The sequence below is a fragment of the Hoplias malabaricus genome, chromosome 8, assembly GCF_029633855.1.
Source record: "Hoplias malabaricus isolate fHopMal1 chromosome 8, fHopMal1.hap1, whole genome shotgun sequence".
Lineage (NCBI taxonomy): Eukaryota > Metazoa > Chordata > Actinopteri > Characiformes > Erythrinidae > Hoplias > Hoplias malabaricus.
The window spans coordinates 27,312,173-27,333,859 of NC_089807.1; the positions used below are offsets into that span (position 1 = coordinate 27,312,173).

Genomic DNA, 21,687 nt, shown 5'->3' on the forward strand with positions numbered 1-21,687 from the left:
AAGTGGTTACAGATAATGAATGAATAATGTTACTTCACATCATTTATAGTGGTTTTGTTATGTCTGTAACACAACAAAGTTTTATATTTTTCCCAAAAGAACCAGTTACCTTACACCCCTAAATTATAATGCTGGTAAAGTAGCAATAGATTTGGAAATATATGTTCAACTCTGCCATGTATATGGCCTGAATATAGTTTATAAAATATGTTTTAAGCCTAATTAATTTCTAAATGATCATAAAACGTCCTTCATATCTATGAAAAATACTTACCCAGCAAGTTCCAAAAGAACCAAGCATTTCATACATCTAACAAGTTTTAAAGATGTTTACATTTTGAAAAAATAAGGCAGCTCTTTACATCCTAATTAGCCTTTACTAGATTAATTAGGGGCGGCACGGTGGCGCAGCAGGTAGTGTAGCAGTCACACAGCTCCAGGGGCCTGGAGGTTGTGGGTCAATTCCTGCTCCGGATGACTGTCTGAGGACTTGGTGTGTTCTCTCTGTGTCCGCGTGGGTTTCCTCCGGGTGCTCCGGTTTCCTCCCACAGTCCAAAAACACACGTTGGTAGGTGGATTGGCGACTCAAAAGTATTCGTAGGTGTGAGTGTGTGAGCGAATGTGTGTGTCTGTGTTGCCCTGTGAAGGACTGGCGCTCCCTCCAGGGTGTATTCCCGCCTTACGCCCAATGATTCCAGGTAGGCTCTGGACCCACCGTGACCCTGAACTGGATAAGCGGTTGCGGATAATGAATGAATGAATGAATGAATAGATTAATTAGTAAACAGCATACACTTCACTCAGGGACAGTGGTGCAGCAGGTAGTGTCACTGTCACACAGCTCCTGGGACCTGGAGGTTGTAGGTTCTAGTCCTGTGAGGAGTTTGGTGTGTTCTTCCCGTGTCTGCGTGGGTTACTTCCGGATGCTCTGGTTTCCCCCATGGTCCAAAAACACACATTGTTAGGTGGATTGGAGACTCAAACGTGTCCATAGGTGTGAGTGAATGTGTCACCCTGTGAAGGTCTGGCTCCTCCTCCAGGGTGTGTTCTTGCCGTGCGCCTAGTGATTCCTGGTAGGTTCTGGACAACTGGATAAGCGGTTACAGACTATGAACCTCTTTCTGTTACTGTGCTTATTATTGTTAAATGACTTCGGCTGTGATTATTCACTGTCCTGTATACTGTGCTTGATTCAGAAAAACTGTCAAGACTGAAAAGTTCCTTATAACTTCACGCTAAATGTGTGAGGATAAATATGCTGAATAGACTGATATATGGAAATGTGTTAGGACATCACAAAAAGAGAAATTGAAATATGTCCTTTTAATGCTTCCATTTATATGTTTGGAAACATTTTCATGGCCATTTAAAGGATTTCACACGTGTCACATGGAATTTCCACATCAAATATAATCTAAAAATACTTAGTAGGCTTATGAAATTACCCCCACCAGACTTGCACTTTAGCTAAATATTATCTGCTTACTTTTAGAATCATGTGGTTTTTCCTGTTGCCTCTAGTACCTTGTTCCAACTCAAACACCCACTCACCTAAGATTAGCTCACCATCTCCCACTTTGCCTCCCGAAAGAGATTCATTCATTCTTTCTCTTTTACAGCAAGTGCCAGGAGTATCCCCCACAGGAAAGACGTATGAGCACTGCAGAAGCTCAAAATATCCAATGCTTTAAGTACAGAGCTGCCTCTGTATGTAGAAGAATAGGACCTTAAAACCAATTCAGCCTATAAATACCCTTATAACTATGTCTTCATTACCAGTGTGTTTAGTCAGAGAACTTAATTGACTCAGTTACATATATATATTTAAGTTGAATTCAATCTATGCACTCTGTCTTGACTCCAGGGCTTTTAATTCATTCATTCATTTTCTGTAACTGCGTCATCCTCTTCAGGGTCACTGGGTGCAAAAAAAAAAAAAACTCTGGACAGGGTGCCAGTGCTTTTTCTGACCATTCATTCAGGGATTGGAAATGAGAGAGAGAGAGAGAGAGGCAAAATTGTACTATTAGCAGCAGATTTGGTTTCTCATTACTACATTCTGTAAATCATGTGCAATTACCACACTTAAAGGAAACCTACATAATATTTTTGCCTTGAAATGGCAGCTTTAAAATGATTTTGTTGCTTCACTGAGCTGTAATATGGTTAATAGAGACTCTGTCCTTGCTACTCCAGCCTCAGCACTGCAGAAACTGTGTAATGTTTGGAGGAGGGTAGGAAACCACCCCATTCCCTCCCCCTCACAATTGATTTCAGAACAGTGCTGTTATAGTGCTAAATAATCTGGAGCTTCAGATGGATATGCTTGAACAGAAGAAATTAAACACTGCTATAAAATAATAGGCCAATAATGTGAAGAGAATAAAATGAGAGGCAGAAAGAGACTGAGATTGATAGATCTAGACATTTTTCTCTCATTTCCTCATAATGTTTCATTACAAATTCATGTCAGAAAATAATGATGTGATAGAGTTTTGTAGTTAATTTAACAGAATTTCTTCTGACACTTTTCGGGTGAAGTAATCACACATAGCTTTGCCGTAAAGGTCAGAACTGACATCATTATTACTTCCTCCTGTCTTATTAAGACTTCCTTTACCTTATGACCACAGAACCACAATCTGACAGGTTAATCATTTGTCCACATAAAGCACTAAGTCTACTTTATATTTTAAAAGAAATTTATGTTTAGGGAAAAATAGGCTAATTTGTTAACTCCAGTTCTGTAAGTGTGACTTTTTAATCATCAAGTTTCAGTCCTGAGGCACTCTAAAAATTCAAATAATGAGATATATACTGTCATTATATACGTTTGATGACACTAGCCTAGGGATTTTTTAAGCACCGCTGCTAAGCTCCATTAGTCTTTTAGCTGAAGATGATTGTGGTAAATGAGGCTGATCTTATCCTAATTACTCACTACAGTAACCACTGCTTTTCCCAAAACAACTGTGTGGAGCATATTTTGGTTTCAATCCACAGAAATCCCAGAGTGTGCTGCATTCATGCATTGATCTCTCCTTAATTTCATAGCAACTAACTGAACTAACATTTCTAAATTTTATGTTTGTGTTTCCCTGGGTTTATTTCTGTAAGTAAAATGCATATGGAACCATTAATAGTTATGCTCTTCCGCCATCTTGTGGTGATGAGTTATTAATGCAGCTCCACTCTCCAAAGATGAAGGAAGTTTCTATCAAAGTTTATACAAAGCAACGTACAGCTCAACTGCATTTGGAGTTTTTTTAGACTTCACCACAAAGTGAGCAATGTAGGGAATAGTGTAAGGGGCTTTTTGGAACAGGAGCTGCCACTGCATGCAGTGAAAAAGTGGCATTTATCTACAAAACCACAATTATAACCCATGCAGTATAAGGCCTGGCATTGTCCAACTGAAATAGACAGATTTTACAGCAGCATGTGTCTATCCAAAATACCAGTATAACCCTCTGTATTAATGGAACCTTCACATATCTACAGATCACCCCTACCGTGGGCATTGATGCACCCCCATGCCTTCACAAATGCTGGCTTTTTCACTTTTCATTGGTAACACTCTGGATGGTCTTTTTCTGTCTTTGAAACAAAGTGAAACATGGATTTGTCTGGCCACAAAACACAGTTCCACTATCACAGCAGCATGACAGGTTCTCAAACAGTACCACCTGAGGGCTCTGTGGTCACCCATTCACCACGGATTACTTCCCTTGGCCTTTACACACTGAGATTACCCCTGACACCCTGAATATTTTCATGATATTAAGAACTGTAGAAGGTCAAGAAGGTGTAGAAAATCTTCCACTGAAAAAAAAAGTAGTTTGAGAATTCTCTCACAAATTTTGGCATAACGTGATTTTTCTTTTTCAAAGACAAAGCTTTTAGGGAATGCTCTGTTTACAGTGTAATGCTTCAGAACAGTGTGACCTGAATTTATTTTAATCAGCTTTTAATTATTATTTTGCCCTTGTCCTAACTTTCCTGAATTGTATTGCAGGCATCAAATTCAAAATGTATTTATACTTACAAGACACAATCAAGTTGGTGAGTGAAAACATTGTAAATATATTTGTTTGTACATTTGTCAGTTAAATGAAGCTTAACGGAATTAACAAATAATGGATTCACATTTTTTTTTATTGCATCTTACATCATGTCTCAGCTTTTCTGGAAATTGAGTTTGTACTTCATTAATGCAGGGAGCTTAGAATAAGGTTACTCATGAAGTAAAATGAGCTCATGTGATGGATCCATCCAGATAAAGGCACTTAAATAAAATCTTTCTGATGTTTTACCCAGGAAAACAATGTCTAAGTAGTTATATGATGTTTTTAACAGATGTATTTTATTGTATGTGGTTGCAACTGTGATTATTGCAAATCATTAGTACACTGAGTTCAGCGTTTGGTTGATTATCAAGTAAAACGGGCTAATGTGATTTAATGTGAATGTTAGATAATGATGCCCTGTTCAGACACATGGTGTTCAGTAATCGGCAATGAACTCTCTCTGTGACATGCAGAAATCTGGCCTCAGACTCTCTATGGTACAGTCCGAGGTGTCCATGGTACACAGACTGCAGTCACAGCTGAGGGCCACAGGGTAGGTGACATGAGGGTCCACACCAGGGGGGCAGTCTGGCAAGCGAACTGTCTCATAGCGAACATCCCTATAGGTGCACACGTGCTGATAAATGGTGGAGAACAGGCTTTTGTACACCGGCTCCTGTATAGAACACAATGGGTATATTCACTCAGTGGACAGTACACTGAATGATGGCTGAATCAGGAACATCTACTTTGCGTCTACATTCACTGTTCACTTTATCAGCTCCAATAACCATTCAGGAGCACTTTTTAGTTCTACAATTACAGACTAAAGTCCACCTGTTTCTCTGCATACATTGTTAACCACCTTTCACCATGTTCTTCAGTGGTCAGAAGCCCTAAATGACCACCACAAAGCAGGTATGATTTGATTGGTGGATCATTCTCAATGCTGCAGTGACACTGATTTGGTGGCGGTGTGTTAATGTGTGTTATATTAGTATGAATGGATCAGACACAGCAGTGCGCCTAGAGCTTTTTAACAATATGTCCACTCACTGTCCTCTCTATCAGATTCACGCACCAGTACACCACCACAATGTCAGTGTCACTGCAGCACCGAGAATGATCCACCATCTGAATCATACCTGCTCTGTGATGGTTCTCAGGTTTCCTGACCATTGCTGACCAGTGAAAGGAGGCTAAGAAACAGGTGGATTATCAAGTGCTCCTGTGTTGTCAGTGGAGCTGGTAAAATGGACAATGAGTGTAGATACAGTTCCTAATCCAGTGATTGTTGAGTGTATAATACAATAGTACAATAACAGTAACTCATTAACTCATTCCAAAACTATTGGATGGTTCTGCACTACTCCATGGAACACAGTTCCACTGCTCTCCACCTGAGGCTTGGGAAGCATTGTACCCCTCTAGCACATGCACGGGGTCTGGTGACATCAATGTCACATTCTGTTCACAGTACTATTCTACTGAGATTATAAAAGCTCTGTGTGCACACTAGTATCAATAATAGCTGTACCTTAAATTATTTTAACTGTTATAAACCTTGATAATGTTATAGAACAGCATTCAAATGTAATCTGAAAGAACCATGCACTCACCTTGGTGAGACAGTGTCCACTGCAGATAGTGGTTTGAAACACCAGGCATTTTGGGCAGCCGTCCTTTTCCACAGACACAGTCTCGTTAATGGGCTCACAGGGCTGTAGAAGGTAGCTTTGGGCAGGAGTGAGTAAAGTGCCAAAGCAAAACAGGAGAAGAAAAGTGCAGGCTGAAAAAAATGACATTCTGCAAGAAAACAAAATGGCAGTTCAGTCAAATTGATGCTGGAACCAGAGCTCATCCACTTATCCAGCACTAACAAGTGCCTTGAGTTTGTACCATATTTACAATCAAACACTCATTCAGAAATTCAGTAAACACAATGAATGGCCAAGTTTTAGGCCACTAGTCTTACGTTGAAGATTGTGCAGTGAGGGCTCAGCAGGCTGTTGGAGTTTAGTGTTCACACAGCAAAACTCAGTGGATTTATATAGTTTTCCGAACTCAAACCTTGACTCTGAAATTCAGCTTTTGACCGTACTTAGAATGGCCTTAAATAAATCTCATTAATCTCAGGTGGATTACATGTAAATCCTCTGGCAGAATGACTTCCTCATTTCTCAGGGTTGCACAGACTGTAACGTGAGGCTAAAAACCTGCTGTTCATCTCGGCCTCGGCTCATTCTAGAACATCCTAAAACCAAGAGGATTAACAAACCACTTTTCCTTGCCATTTCATTTAAAACTGGGATGTGTTTACTCTATGACCAGGTCATCTCTGGCCCATTTGTAATCTCATATTACCAGACCTGTCAGAATGGAAGGCTCCCACTCTGACTGAACTTCACTGAGATAGAGAAAGTCTTTAAAATGGCAGATGTGCCTTTTGTATTTTATTCTTGTCCTGTACAGAAAGAAAATGGTTACATTTAGAAACCTGTATCTTGTCCTCTTCTTAAAATGTTACTAATTTTTAATCCAAAAGCAAATAAATTAATTATAATAAGAAATAAAAGAGTCTGAAATATTTAATTTTTTTTTAATCAAATTACTTTTAAACCAGGTGGATTTTTAGTAGAATCCAAAATTAACTATTATTATTATTATTATTATTATTTGTATTATTATTAATATTAATATTATTAAGTGTGTAGATATTTAACTTGTTTATTCCATTTATGTTTTATGAATTTTAATTTTTGTGATAACATATTTTTATTTATTAAACAAACCAGAAATGTTTGCATTTTTTGTTTAATTTTTTTTCCCCTTTGTTTTCCTTATTTCAATAGAGATTTTCCTTTCAATAGAGATTTTTTGTTTGTTTGTTTTACTATGACATCTGTTAGTATAAATTTTCATAAGAGGAACATTGAGGGGTTCGAGTCCCGCTTCGGGTGATTGTCTGTGAGGAGTTTGATGTGTTCTCCCCATGTCCGCGTGGGTTTACTCCGGGTGCTCTGGTTTCCTCCCACGGTCCAAAAACACATGCTGGTAGGTGGATTGGCGACTCAATTATTCATTCATTCATCCATATATATATATATATATATATATATATATATATATATATATATATATATATATATATATATATATATATTAATAGAAATATATACATGTTTATTATGTTACATATTTTTAAAGTCAACATGAAACATATTAGATAACATTTTACATAAGATAGCTATTTCCAGTTACTTCAGTATTGAAGTTATTGGTGAGAGAATTGGTGGTTTGAATGAGTTAATTAAATGTATGTATTGTATGTATGTATGTATGATATGGCGCAGTGAATGATGCATTACATAAACAACATTCTAGGACACAAATCAAGATAAACGTTCAATTTTGATTTCAGCTTGTCAAATAAATGTGATCAAATGTGGTGGAAATCTGTACAGGGAAACATCAGTTTTATTTAGTGTTGTAATTTTCACTTTGTTACAAATGAAATTTAGAAATATGTAGCTTTTTGTCGACTTTGAAGAAAACATCAGCTTCCTTCGAGCCGGATTCGAACCAGCGACCTAAGGATGTCCGAGTACCCACTACAGTCCTCCGCTCTACCAACTGAGCTATCGAAGGGCGCGCTTTTGGTAACATTTTACCGAATCACTACCGTCATTACAATATTTACTGTCGACGCTTTAATTTGTTATACACGTTTTGAAGGCTTGAGCGCTCGTGTTGAGATAAAAGTATTTTTATTCCGTTTGCTTATCTCGATCGAATCTGTTATTTAATTGCCGAGCAAAAGGGAATGGGAAATAACTCTTTCTTACGCTCATGTTTTTTCCTCAACTGTTCAAATGCATGCGCATGTGTGGAAACAGCAGTAAACTGACTATTAAACATGTTCTGCGACGTTAGGAATGCGTTTATTCCTGTAACATGCACGGAGTAACTTTACGGAACTAACGAGCTTCAGTGCGTGTTGCGCCGAGGATGGTTTAGTGAAGGACACTGGTGTTGCTGGCGTGAACGCCGCTTGTAAACGAGAAATTGACCTCAGGTCTTTAACTATAATATGTGGATACTGCTCTAACAGCGCTGCAGAATGACAGAACAGGAGCCCGAAGACCAGAAACAGGTCAGTGTTGAGCTGAGCTTTAGTGTTAAATCTGCTGTGTCATGTTCAGAATGAGAGCTGAACACTTTATACAAGTCTCAATGACACCACAGTTATCTCTGTTCATGCTTTGCTTTTATTTTCAAACACTGTTTCTCTTCGATTAGTAAGCCCTAGTTTGATGTGCTGGCGCATATAAACTGACCATTATCTTACAGACTTTCAAATTAAATTGAATTAAATTAAATTCCATAAATTTCATATCACCATGATTTTCGTGTGTTAGGTCAATTAGGGAATATGCTTTATTTCCACAATAAGTCATTTCTAAGAGATTAATTTATTTTAGGTTTAATTCAGTATATCAGATTTCCAAGGGACCAAAGTTTAAACTGGCATTTTTAGAATTTGGTTCCTTGGCCAGTTAATTGCTGAAATTGTATCAAATGCAGAGGAGAACATTTCACAGATTTGCCCCAATACTCTTCTGGAATTTCAGCCCATTCCTCCTCACAGAGTTGCTGTAGTTTAGTCAAGTTTGTTGGTCTTTTTGCTCAAACATGCTTTTTATGTTCAACACAGATTTTCTGTGGGATTCAGGTCAGGATTTTGCAGTATCCACCCAAATAACCTCATATTGGTTTTTTTTAAACTTCTTATCAGCACTTTGAAGCAATGTTAGGATCATCGTTCTGCTAAAAATCACATTTGAGCTTTTAGGCTGATGCCTTCTTCCTGATGCCATCTACTCTCTGAAGTGCACCAGTCCCTTCACAGTTGGGATGTGTCTTTGGATTTTAAGCCTCACCCTTTTCCCCTTTTACATAAAACTGGTCATTATTGTTTGTTTCGACTGACCAGTGAACACTTCTCAAAATGCCTTGGTGATTGTGTGACATCCTGAGTCTGGCTTTTTATGTTGGTCTTAGAGTAGGGACTTTTCTTCTTGCATGGCAGACTTTCAGGGTCTTAATGGTGGATGTAGAACTTTTGGCACATGATGCTGTCAACTTCCTCCACAGATTATCTTCAACTGTTTGGAGTTGTGTGGAGGGGAAAAATATCTGAGAAAATTAACAAAAGGTCTAAAATGCCAAAATTTATTTTATTGTTAAGGAATTAAAGGCATATTATATAACCAAGCGTACATGGCCATTTCCCCTTCCCTTTTTACTTCTGTTTTTTTGTTTTGATTGTTTTTGTTTATTGATACATTGCCCATCCTTCTAGCATTTCATGTCATGTACGACAAATATGTGACTAATGTTTGACTGTGAGTGTGTACATTAGTGAATTCTGCATTTAATTATTTCCTCCTTCATGATACTTTCTGGTTTGTTCTTATATATATATATATATATATATATATATATATATATAATAAGAGGGCAAAACCCATGTATGTTACAATATGAAAACCCTAAATCTGTCATAGGAATTTATGTAGAATCCTACAAGAAAGAATTATGATGTGTTGAAGAACTTTCTGAGCCTTTCTATTTACTGAATAAATTCAGATATATTCTCTGTAAATAATTTTATGGAAATGTGTCTATATTTTTGTATTAAATATTTGTATTCATGAATTCTTTATCCACATCCTGATCAATTTCTGTTCCTATTTTTAAGCATATTCCAATAATCGTGAGACCATACTGGGTAATGTTTAGGAGAGTCAGAAAAGAGCACAAAAATCATTCACCTGTCTTAGAGGAAAATGAGTTACAAATGAGATCTCTCAGCATCTGTGCCATTGCAAAGGGGTGGACATTTTCTGATAAATTTACAGTAAATTACTTATAACTTTCCATGCGAAATAGCTTGGTGACTTTGGAAATATTCCAAATTGTAAACTTTCCATGGAGATTTTGGGAATTTATTGGAATTAACAGGAAATATGAAGGACTGTCGCCCCCTCCAGGGTGTGTTCCTGCCTTGCGCCCAATGATTCCAGGTAGGCTCCGGACCCACCGCGACCCTGAACTGGATAAGTGGATAATGAATGAATGAAAGAATGAATAATAGGAAATATTGGATAATTTAAAGGAACTATATCATGCACTATCATCAGTGTACCTTTTTTTTTTTTTGACAACAGCAGACATGAAAGCATAACAATATTAATAATAACTATGACACATAGTTAGTTGCAAGCAGAACTTTATAAATGCTTAATTCTTTCATTGAACAATCAAAAAACAATAAAAAGACTGCAACTCCAATTTTACTCCCATTAATTTCCATAATTGGCCAATAATTCCCATGGTAAATTTCCCAACTTTGAAAAGTCCTGGAATATTGCAACCCTAGCCACTGCTGTGTATTTTAAACATTTTATTTATATTTTTATGCAGAATGTGAAACTTTTAGGGATCCTTGATGTTCAAAATACTCCTTGTGCACGAGACGCTGTCCTCCATGGTGCGGGTGGATCTGTTGTTGCAGGATTGGTGCACTTTTTGGCAACGAGTAAGTCGGAGATGTGAAATTGTTTGTCTTCTTGTATGATTAAACCATTAAATGTTGTAGCCCTGAAATTCCCTGGATCTCATACCATCTTCAAAATTACAGGTAGAGTGAAGCGGTCCTTTGATGTGGGCATGGCAGGATTCATGCTAACAACACTGGGCTCATGGTATGTGATCATTCTCTTGATGAACAATCACATATAATTTCCCAGTGTGATGTAGGGTGTCCATAAAAGTGCAGCTGACCTCTGCCCTTGGATGAGGAGGATGACCCTTTATTTTGCCACAATGCTGAGTGTCAATTAACACAAAATAACTGGACAGTTGGTTTTTTCTTCAGTTTTATTGAATTGCTGAGAGAAAATCTTTAAGCAGCAGTTTGAAAAGAAGCAGAGGCTGGGGTTTGGAAAGAGATTAGTCTCAAAATACTTTACAAAGGCGTAAATGTTAATCCACAAATTAAACACAAGTCCCAAATATGTTTCACTGTTCACAAATTAATACATCACACTCTGTGTCTCACGGTCTGTAGTTTGCACAAATACATTTACATTCATAAATACATGTTTTTGGTTTTCATAGATATATCAATTTTATGCGGAAATAAATACATTTGTTTGATATAAATAAATAAATAAATACACCTGCTTGAATCTGCAGCTACGAAGTCACACATGCGGTCTTCTCCACTCACACATGACAACTTCCGCACGCCCTCAGTTTTGCCCTGTAGTCAGTATGGTGCAGAACTAATTTGTGAATCTGTAGGCGGCACTGTTCAGAGATTGGAGAACACTTCTGACCAATCAGAGGACTTGTTAGGCACGTGTTGAATTCTATTGGCTGAGGTCTGCTGGTTCTGTGACTAAATGTCTAAGTATAAAAATACGGGATGATTTTAAAGTATTTCATTTGACAACCCTAGTCTACAGCGACATTAGGGAAGTTATACTGGGCTTTAACATCGTTAAATTTAGGGCAAATTCAAAAGCATTACACAGTGACCCCCCGCTCCTAACTGTTTGTGATATGAAGCTGAATTCTTCCACATTAAATGTTGTGCAAATGCGTCTCCATTTAAGTTGGCTCCACACGTCCTAAAACAACAGTGCCACCTAGCCGTGGTTTGTTCGCTTGCTGACCACATTTGTGGAGTGACGTGATCTACAAATGCAGTAAATTCAACAATTTACAAATACATTTTAAATTCGAGACTTCGACTTTACAGATATATGCGATGTAAATTTAAACAAATGTATTTATTTTTGCATTAAATTATGACATATGTATGAACACCAAAATCATGTGTTTACGAAATTAACTGTATTTGTACAAATTGCAGACCGTGAGACACAGATTGGAATGTATTCATGTAAAGAGTGAAATATATTTGGGACTTGTTTAATTTGTGGATTAACAGTTACACATTTGTAAAGTATTTTGAGACTAATCTCTCTCCATACTGGGGAAGTCCTAGGTAACAGGTGAAACTGCACATGACTAAATTGGGAAGACATTAGTATTTAGAACTAATTTAAGAGAGTGGTTTTCTTACTGCTGAGTAACTGTAACCATGTGATTTTCACTTCAGGTTCTACTGCCGATACAACAACGCAAAGCTCCGGGTTCAGCAGAAAGTGATTCAGGAAGGTATTAAAAATAAAGTGATTTATGAAGGGACGAGACTTGATCCCACTCAAAAGGCAAGAGATAAATGAAACTGACCCCGGCTTAAACTGCACACTGCTACAGCGTTCTCCTGAGTTCAGATCATTGCCTTTAAATGTAAGTTGGTGGCATCTGTTTAAAGATGCAGCGGATTTGTCAAAGCTGGTGTATTAAAGAGTATTTGTTATTAATCAGATGTTATTTGATTGATGTGTTTTAATAATGTTATAATAGGAGAACCAATGTTGATACTCTTCACTGGATTCTGGGTGTTAGAATTTACAAAGGAGTTTTAGCAGCTGGCCTGTAGGTGTCATTGCAGCGTATGTAACTGTTTGGGGAGGAACCCCTTAGAAAGGTCGGTGTCCTTTCACTGTAAACGTGAACCATGTTTGTATAGGAGTCTAGAATTTACAGGATGATAATGTATAAACCAGCATACAGAATCCAGTGCAACAGGAGCCACTACTGTCCAGCAGTGATTATAGTTCATGAATAATAAATTTTTTGTTTGAGCAAAAGAAGAAAAAGAGTGACCTTATTTTTGCCTGCACAGTAACTGATGGGGATTAGTGCCTTTTTTTTTTTTTTTTTTTTTTAGAAGCCCTGTTTGAATACTATTAATTGAGGATTGTAAATGATGAGAGCTGGTGAGGAATACAAAGCTTTTAAGTCAATGGGTTTGTTTAAAATAATTTTTTTGTTAAATGTTCCTGGAGTACTTGTGGGGTTTGAAATTTAAAATGCAGAAAGTCCTTTTATAATTGCTCTCAGCAGATCCAGTACAATCATGTCATGTCCTGTGACCTGCTGTGCTGCAGCCTCATCTCTTTCTGGAGATTAGGAGGATGGTGATGTGTGACCTCCACAGGGTGCTGAACTTCCCAGTAGTTGGGACTGTAATAGTAGTAAACGCTGGGGGATTTTATGGTGCAAACCCAATGCTGAAGTGATTTGCAAATGAAGTTTAAGTATTTAAAAGAAACATTTGTCTAAAACCAACGTTTATGACACAAACGTATGTTTATGTTGTTGTTCAGTATTCATTTTGCAGCATAATAGCCCCAGCCTCAGTTTTGATGGAATTTAACACCAGTTACATGCTCATCACTGTTCTTTCACTACAATTCCCAGGGTGCACTGGTGTGTTGTTGTTTGTGTCTCTCTCTCACTCTTATTTTCACAAGAAATGTTGGACAAAGGGAAGCACAGTGGTGCAATATGATAATGACATAGGGTTGTGTGTTCATTCCCTGCCATGTGTCAGGGACCACCACAGCGTACGTATGATTTGCGTGGTGAATTGCGGCATTGCGACGTGGTGGGGGTTTTGTGTTAATGTGTGTTTCGCTGGTATGAGTGGATGAGACACAGCAGTGCTGCTGGAGTTTTTGAAGCTCTCCGTGTTACTGCTGGACTGAGAAAAGTCCACCAACCAAAATTATCCAGCCAACAGCGTCTTGCATCCACTGATGAAGGACTAGAAGATGAGCAACATAAACTGTGCAGTAAAATGAGCTAGTCTCTGACTTTACATCTACAAGGTGGACCAATGGGGCAGGTGTGTCTAACAGAGTGGACACAGGGTTTAAAAACTTAAGGTTCTTCAATAAGAGAGGGGGGAATAAATAAATAAACACACTCACAAGGTCACTTTGCTCTTTTTATTCTACAACACATACAACATAAATGATCATCTGCAAACACATACTCAGCATGTGCACACCTGTTGTGGCACAGACAAATAAATGAGAATAAAGTATGAATAAAGCTTCTGCTCTGATTTTACACTCTGAGAGCTCTCTGTAAAAAACCCACACTAAGGTTTGTGCCATTAGAGAATGATCACAAACCCTCATAAGCAAAAGAATACACAGTCCCACGTTACAGCCGAACACACCAGTCACCGCTCAATGACAGTGGGATAAAAATGCAAGGGCACTGCGGCTTTAATATTTATGACTTCACATGCAGTGAAGTGACGGCTTTAGGAAAAAGGACTGAAATGGTGTAATCACAGAAGTACTGGATGCATAAGGTTTATAGCTAATCACGTAGAGGAAAAGAGCAGAGTAAACACAGCAGCTAGGTCATGACTCAGCCCAGAGCTTAAGAGTGAGGTTGGTGACTTTTATGCGTCATAAACAAAGACCAAAAAATATTGTACATTAAATACATATACTGATGGGTCTGAGGGAATTAATAACACAAATCTTGAAACAATTCTGTACATTGATCCTTTGTTGAGATATGAGAATGACAGACATAATACAGCACTTGTATGAAGAAATGCAGGAGGACAAAGTGTACATAAATATGACTTAATATGTACTATATAGACAAAAATTGGGGATTAGGACACCCACAGGATCTTTTATGACATCCCATTCCAAGTCCCTAGACATTAATATGGAGTTGGTCCCATGGTATAATTTTAAAGAAACAGAAAATGGTGATTTATTTGCCAAATGAATCTACATCCATCTACACCATTAATCCTCACGTCTTGCAGAATATTTACCTTACTTTTGTCTTCCCCATCAGTCAACATTAAGCCAGTCAGCTTCTGAATGTATTTGTTAATAGGTTTTACCATTTAATCACCAAGTTAATCCACTCACCACCAATAGAATGCATTTTTAGACACTGATGGCACCTTAACGTATGACTAAAATCACATCCTCAGGTTTTAGCTTATTCTTGACCTCAGCATTTTCATTAAGTTCTCGGACACTTTTAGTATTCGACAAAACGAGATCACTGTGATAGAATCCTCTTACAGTACCAACCTCAAATTAAAAGTGAGCATGAATATTCTAAAGTTCTGTCACAAATATTTGTAAAAGCAGGCTGGACGGCTAGGTGCTTGAGTTTTGACACCTGTGGCAATGGGACTGAATAATCCTGAATCCAATGGGACTGAGTCCACCAGATTTCAATGATTAAGTGGTGTGACCCAATACTTTTGTCCATATGGTGTCTTTCCAAGCCTTTAAAACATAATCCCATTATTGGAGCTGAATCTTCAGCTTTGCTGTTAAGATTCACCTTTCCATTCATAGTCCAATCATCACTTGGGGCAAACGGTACATTTCAGTTCCTTAAGGGAACACAAGGTAGTATTTTTACCTTAAAAATTACAGCTTCAAAATCATTGTTATGCGCCACTGACCCTGTTATAGAGAAGAGAGAGAGAGGGGGGGGCGTACCTAGCATACCAGACCAAGACAAATTTCTTTGCCCATTTACAGACACAAGCTTGGTAAACACATTAGACTGGTCTCGAGCACACAAACACAGCAAAGTATGCGGAAAGTCCACTGAATTTCATAAAACAGGTGTTTTTTTGTTTTTTTTTCATTAAAAATTGCCAACGTCGCCTTTAAGGAACACGGTTAATCCCTTCAAATCAAGTATTTGGTTCTGTTCACCCATCAGCATCACACTGCCCGCTTTCAAAGGAAGAAAAAAAAGCTGCGATCTGTCTTTGCATGTGTATGATGATTGTCTTTAGACGGTTAATATATAATGCAAGGTTTAGCACTGGATATAAAATGCCTAAGTAAAAGAGAGGCCATCATGAAATGCTGAATAATGAGTGAACATATCACTCTGAAGAATGAATGACGATGCTTGAATATGTGATGATTTTCTTAGACTGGTACCTTTAGTTTCTTTGGAAACTGAAATCTAAACCAATAACGTATGACAAACTGCATTATGACTTACTAAGTAGTGTTGACCCTGCCTTCTGTTAAGCTCAGAAGAAGCACAGTAGATGTTCAAGCCATTGTCATGAACTAAAAGACCAAAGTAAAAGAAAAAGACAAAAGGTTAAGGGGGATTAAAGGGTTAAGGACGTTTCAGTCCAGAACTGAACAGTGTATGCATCATACAGTAGTGCTATGTACAGTGTTTATAATGGTCCAGAGACAAGGGGACTGCATGCACTGAATACGCATTAGCAAGCAGCTTCAACAAGAAGCAAAACAGCCAAACGCTTAATCCTGATAAATCTAGACGAGTCTTGCTCATTTAGCCTTATTCCAATCCTGGGGAGGAGGGCTTTGATACGAGTGTCCTCTGTGGTCTGAAAGTAATTGGGGTAATAAGACCAGGATTTGAAAGTTGAGGATCGTTAATCACACAGCAAAGCCCCGGTTAACAGCTACAGAACCTGATTTATCAGAACGCAGTGTATTGTCCTTCAAGTACAAACATAAAATTAAATAAATAAGATATTTTAGACCATTTTGTGCATTAAAAGAAGCAATATTATAAATAATAAACACAGAAAAGTGACCAGTGGCATTGGGGAAAGTGGATTCTTTTTTTGGTCCTAATAAGTTAGAAAATAAATGGCAAATGCCTCTTACAAGTGAAGGGGGCTTTAAATGCATTGTAATATAATAAATGTTAGGTAAACACCATGCAAACTCAAGATTCCTGAAGATTTCCTGACAGATGCATTCTTGTTTGAATACAGATAACTGTTTGATTGTATTTTGTAGGTAAATCCATGCCAAACGTCAGGGGCAAACGAACCTGTACTGTAGCACAGAAATGACTTCCAAGACAAGTCTTCCCTAACAGAACCAGTAGTCAACAAATTAAAAATAAATTAAATCATCTTCCCAAATAATTAAATATCACTGGGATTAAATATTAAAGCTGAAAGATAATATAATATGGTTAAAGTCCTTGTAGTCGATACCATATGAGGGATAATATGTAAATAAACAAAATAGAGATTCTGAATATAGTAGCATAAATTTTCAAAGCATTCACATAAGTATGTTCCACAGAGAGCACAGTGGATGACAATAAATAGGTTTTTAAATTAAACACAAGAAATCTTTCATAGCTCAGTCAGCGCTACATCCCAAGGCAGGAAATTAATTACAATCAAATGGGTCTGTGAACAAAAGCTGATTCACGACGGCGACAAGAACCAGATAAAAACTAAGCTAACTCCTCACAGGATGATGTCATAAACTCGACCCACACGTCCTAGCCACTCCCGCACTGCCTGCCGCACTCGGTGGTCAGTCACATGACAAGTCAGCTGACTGATGCATGGGAAAACAGCCGGCTGGAGAGCCACAAACGTAGGGTCCGGCAACAGCTGGATCTGGTTCATGATGGTGAGAACCATGTTGGTCCACGCCTGGATCGACAAGAAAGCACAGTGGTTAGGTTTAAAGAAAATTATAAAAGGAATCCTTCACCGATTCAACAAAATTTACTACCTTCTGTACTGTTTCTGCATATAAAGTGCTAAAATGACAAAGCATATTTTTGCACCTTACAGGCCACAAAGATGAAAACAGTAGCGTATCGCACACAGCATAAACACATCTCATTTACAACATCTGGTGTGAAATTAGCTTCACTCGATGCAAATTTGGATTATGCTTCCGAATTAGTAAAGAATATTTACACTTATTTTCTGAAATCATATATTCATATGTAGTCTGCACTCCACCACTTTTAATCCAGAAAGAGATTACTTGTCTGGGAAGGTTCTACACTAGATTAAGTAACAATGCTGTGAGGATTTGATGGAATTCAGTCACAAGAGCATTAGTGAGGTCAGGAAATAATGATTAGTTAGGTGCTTCATCATTTTACAGCATGCAATACTTCACTCCCTCTAGCCCATGTTTTTGTTGAGCATGCTGACTGTAAATTCATGTGCAGCTGCTCCAGAGCACGCATTATAATTTTTATTTTTTTAAAAAACACACACTCAAGGATCCTTGTTCTATTTCCCTCAATATTTTAAACAGTAATAGTTTCCATAAAATGACAAAAAACAGTAGGATGAATTTGAATTCTGAATTAAAATTATATGTTAAACAAAATTTTTTGTACACCTAATAATACGACTGTCAGTAGAAACAAATGTACCCTCCCTTACTTGTATCTGTGCCTCTGAGTCTCTGAGGGAGATGTTATGGGAGCTGGCTGTGGAGCCCGAGCGTGGTCTCTTCTCCTGCCGCAGTAGTTCTGGTCCTGCGCTGAATGAATGGCGCATGGGTCCTTGCTCCACAAGCTGCTGGGGCCTCTGTGGCCCCGGAGAGTCAGGCCCCCGGAGCGTTACTGCCTCAGCCCTCTTTTCGCCCACCTTTACCTCTTTGATGAAGGTGGTGTGGTTGTGTTGCTGCTTGCGCTTCTTGTACTCGATCATGAGCTTGGTGATGGTTTTGTCAGTGGCAATAGTGTAGAGCTTGTTGCCAGCGCTCTCCCACCACTCTTTCTTTCGCCCAGCCTCGGCGGCCCCCCTCCTGTCAGCCTTTATCTGGGGCACGCTGGGGCTGTGCGCTTCTTCGGATGGCGTGTCGGCTGAATGGAGACGGAACCCATCTTCTGAAGGGGTCCCACGCCCTGAGTGGCCTCCTGTGGACGGTGTGGATGTCTCAGAAGGGAAGAGGGGCAGGAAGAAGAGAGCATCAGGGGCACGCAGTGGTGGCTGCTCCTCGCAGATGCTCTCAAGGTCCAGGTGCATCTGGATGTAGTTGTTGCAGAGGTCCATGCACAGCTTGTGCAGGCGCTTGACCAGCCAGGCCCAGTCCACGCTGCTGGCAGGCTGCGTGCTCAAGGAGGGGATGCGGGTGCGCCACTGGCGTTTGTCTCGACCTCGAGGTGGGCTCACCTGTGCCGTCTCCTCAAAGATGTCCTCGTCCTCTGAAGAGCACTGCTGAGAGGAATCTGAGCTGCCCTCCTCTTCCTCGCTGAGGATCTTCTTCACCTGTTCCACAGTCATGTTCTCCTGGTTGGTCAGCATTGCACACAACAGAGCCTGGACCACAGAGCACAAAGGAAAGCAAGGGGGTCATTGAGCGAACTGATCACTGGATCTAGGCCTGCCATTGTTACAAGAGAGAAGGGACACAATGGGTTCTAATAATTGATGTAGCATGTTCCAAGGACAGCTGAAGTAATGTCTGTTTTTGTTAGATATTTATCTAATATGGTGATGTTTTTTTCACTAATGTTTCAGCCCTTTGCTTTACTAGTGTATAGATGTACTCTAGTGTATTGTTTTTAACAGTACAACCAGAGTTAGTAAACATAGCTAGGAAGCATGATCAACTAATCATGCGATTTAACCTTGTACTTTAATAACAAGCAAAAACAAAATAATTGCATTTCTTTAGAAGACATTATTGCAAAAATCTTTCCCCAAATATTAGTAGTTCCTAATTCCCCACTCTCAGTCCACCTCCCCAATCGCAGTGTGAACAGCCTCTGAAGTGTGGTGTACACATTCCTCCGCTGAGCCAGCTAACTGATATTATTTTTTATCAGCGCTTATGCCATTGACTAGTTTACTGTATCTGAGGAGAACAAAATCTCTCACAAACCCTCCACATGACATAGAATTTTCGTGCCACTTCCTTCGCAAAGAGGAAGTGTCTCATGAAGTGGATTTCAAATACATTTTTAAATGAATTATCTTAAAGTCCTTTCTGAATTATATATTTCTGTGAATTTTGACGGTAGTTAAAATGTTTGTTTATTTCATTTTACAATGGCATCCAAACACAAATTCCCGCTCAAATTTACTATTAAAAAGAAATAAAAAATACTCAGCTATAAATTTGGAGATTATCCCATCTACATTAATTACACCATGCACCAGAGGGGGGGGGGGGGGGAGAAAATTAAGTGTCATACAGAATGGGGAAACCAGACACAACAGTTATTACCATAACCAATGTTGTGCAGATGGAACTAGGTATGCACATACACTGGTTGTGCACAGGTAACGGAGTGTTGCTTTTGCCTGATTGGTCAATGCATTTTTTGATTTCTGATTGGCATTTGCATACAGTTAAGGTCAGCTCAAGTTTTAACACATTTTTCACATTCTGTGATACCGAAATCCCTCACATATTTTTTTGCAAGTACCCCTTGAAAATGAATGCGGGCGTTAATTAATTCAGTGGACACCTGCCATCAGACTGCTGTGGCACTCCGGAGCCCATTTAGTCATTTAATCAGCAGCTAAATTTCATCTGAACATCACCGCACTGAAGTCTTCAGAGTTCAGTATAATACTAATAAGATATAAATTTGTAATAATAGCATTTGTGGGTGCCATTTATACATTCAAACAAATTAATAATTCTAATAAAGCACACATATTTAATGCTATTTTGCTTGACTTTCAGTGGATGATTTTTAATACACCATTTTTGTAATTGACATGTGTGAAGAAACTTTTAGATAACCTCCACATATTTCTTTACATTTTTTTTCTTTACTGTCCAATTGTTTAATATGTAAATTAGAGAGATGAAAGAGTCCTGACCATGAACACAGAGATGAATACCCCAAACCTGAAAAAGCACCTGGAAGTAAATGTTGAAACTCATTGCGGATTGCCGATAGAGGTTTGCAGCCCCACACACCCCTGACACTTTCATGAGGAGATACTTGAGGCCAGGGCGTGTATCAAAATCTCGTGCTGTGCGGTAAGAATCCAACAGAAGGTCGAAGATGATGGCCAGGTTTTGCATGGATATGTAACGCAGAAAGCCAGCAGGTTTAGGCTCTGAGACAGGTGTGACCTGATCCTGGGCCTCAGTGCTCCCAGAGCCCTTGACAAACTCCTCCAGCAGGATGTCATACAGGTTCTGCAGCAGCACTTGGTGGGATAGAAGACTCACCACTATTGTCCGGAATGGAATCCTGCAGAAAATAGAGTATCATGGCCAAATTCTTTTGAAATTAATGAATTAATTCATTCATTCATTTTCTGTAAGCGCTTATCCAGTTGAGGGTCAGGGCGGGTGCATTTGAAATGCTTATTATAAATGGTTCTGTCAAATGGATTTGTGCTTAGGATCCCAGAAGAAATAGGAACAGATCAGTCCAAATGGAAAACAAGCAATAAAACAAATACTAAATACTAATATTAAGTATAAAACTGGATCCTTTAGTTAATGAGCTACTTTTGGGTTAAACTTGGAAAAATCCATAAAATTTCACCCATGTTACCTATAGATCTTCAATATAAAATGTAAAGCCATTTAAGCTAACACTTTATTGGTACCAAAGGAAATTGTAAAATATATCAAATGCAAGTGTAAATATACAGGTGCATCTCAATAAATTAGAATATCATCAAAAAGTCACATATTATATAGATTAATTACAAACAGAGTGATATATTTCAAGCGTTTTATTTATTTATTTTTTAAATGTTGATGAATATGGCTTACAGCAAATGAAAACCCCCCCAAAAAAAATTTCAAATGAAATTAGAATAATCAACACAAAACACCTCCATAAATGGTATGTAAATGTAAATAGATCACAGAGCCATTCCATGAGCCCAAGATTT

At 38.5% G+C, this 21,687-nt stretch overlaps 3 protein-coding genes and 1 non-coding gene across 6 annotated transcripts in view; 1 reads left to right on the top strand and 3 right to left on the bottom strand.

Annotated features, from left to right (window-relative positions):
• Window positions 1-4,503: 4,503 nt before the first annotated feature.
• Window positions 4,504-5,872, bottom strand: lhb (luteinizing hormone subunit beta). Its single transcript, XM_066678439.1, has 2 exons — window positions 5,687-5,872; window positions 4,504-4,743 (listed from the first exon to the last, which is right to left on the bottom strand). The coding sequence occupies exons 1-2, from the start codon at window positions 5,870-5,872 to the stop codon at window positions 4,504-4,506; spliced, it is 426 nt and encodes a 141-aa protein (XP_066534536.1).
• Window positions 5,873-7,629: 1,757 nt separating this feature from the next.
• On the bottom strand, window positions 7,630-7,715 carry trnay-gua (transfer RNA tyrosine (anticodon GUA)). Its single transcript is given in 2 exon segments — window positions 7,630-7,665; window positions 7,679-7,715. It is a non-coding gene; the product is annotated as a tRNA-Tyr (tRNA).
• A 313-nt stretch (window positions 7,716-8,028) lies between these two features.
• cox20 (cytochrome c oxidase assembly factor COX20) lies at window positions 8,029-12,833 on the top strand. Its single transcript, XM_066679802.1, has 4 exons — window positions 8,029-8,220; window positions 10,554-10,668; window positions 10,771-10,834; window positions 12,259-12,833. Exons 1-4 carry the CDS (start codon window positions 8,188-8,190, stop codon window positions 12,383-12,385), a joined length of 339 nt encoding a protein of 112 aa, XP_066535899.1. The 5' UTR covers window positions 8,029-8,187; the 3' UTR covers window positions 12,386-12,833.
• A 1,165-nt stretch (window positions 12,834-13,998) lies between these two features.
• The window catches only part of arfgef3 (ARFGEF family member 3), a 35,749-nt gene continuing 28,060 nt past the window's right edge, over window positions 13,999-21,687 (bottom strand). For all 3 annotated transcript variants that reach the window (XM_066678342.1, XM_066678343.1, XM_066678341.1), the window contains 3 exons: window positions 20,693-21,032; window positions 18,256-19,137; window positions 13,999-17,502 (listed from right to left, as the gene is read on the bottom strand). In XM_066678342.1, the coding sequence (XP_066534439.1) occupies window positions 17,311-17,502; window positions 18,256-19,137; window positions 20,693-21,032 (1,414 nt within the window). In that variant the 3' untranslated portion in view covers window positions 13,999-17,310. The remainder of the gene's footprint in view (window positions 17,503-18,255; window positions 19,138-20,692; window positions 21,033-21,687) is intronic.

What these genes read in the sequence shown, in the direction of transcription:
- lhb (XM_066678439.1), bottom strand. Translation starts at nt 5,872, where the DNA reads ATGTCATTTTTTTCAGCCTGCACTTTTCTTCTCCTGTTTTGCTTTGGC. An exon ending in GTGGACACTGTCTCACCAAG is followed by an intron (nt 4,744 to 5,686) that starts GTGAGTGCATGG and finishes TGTTCTATACAG; the next exon opens with GAGCCGGTGTACAAAAGCCT.
- cox20 (XM_066679802.1), top strand. Translation starts at nt 8,188, where the DNA reads ATGACAGAACAGGAGCCCGAAGACCAGAAACAG. An exon ending in AGCCCGAAGACCAGAAACAG is followed by an intron (nt 8,221 to 10,553) that starts GTCAGTGTTGAG and finishes ATTTTTATGCAG; the next exon opens with AATGTGAAACTTTTAGGGAT. An exon ending in CTAACAACACTGGGCTCATG is followed by an intron (nt 10,835 to 12,258) that starts GTATGTGATCAT and finishes TTTTCACTTCAG; the next exon opens with GTTCTACTGCCGATACAACA.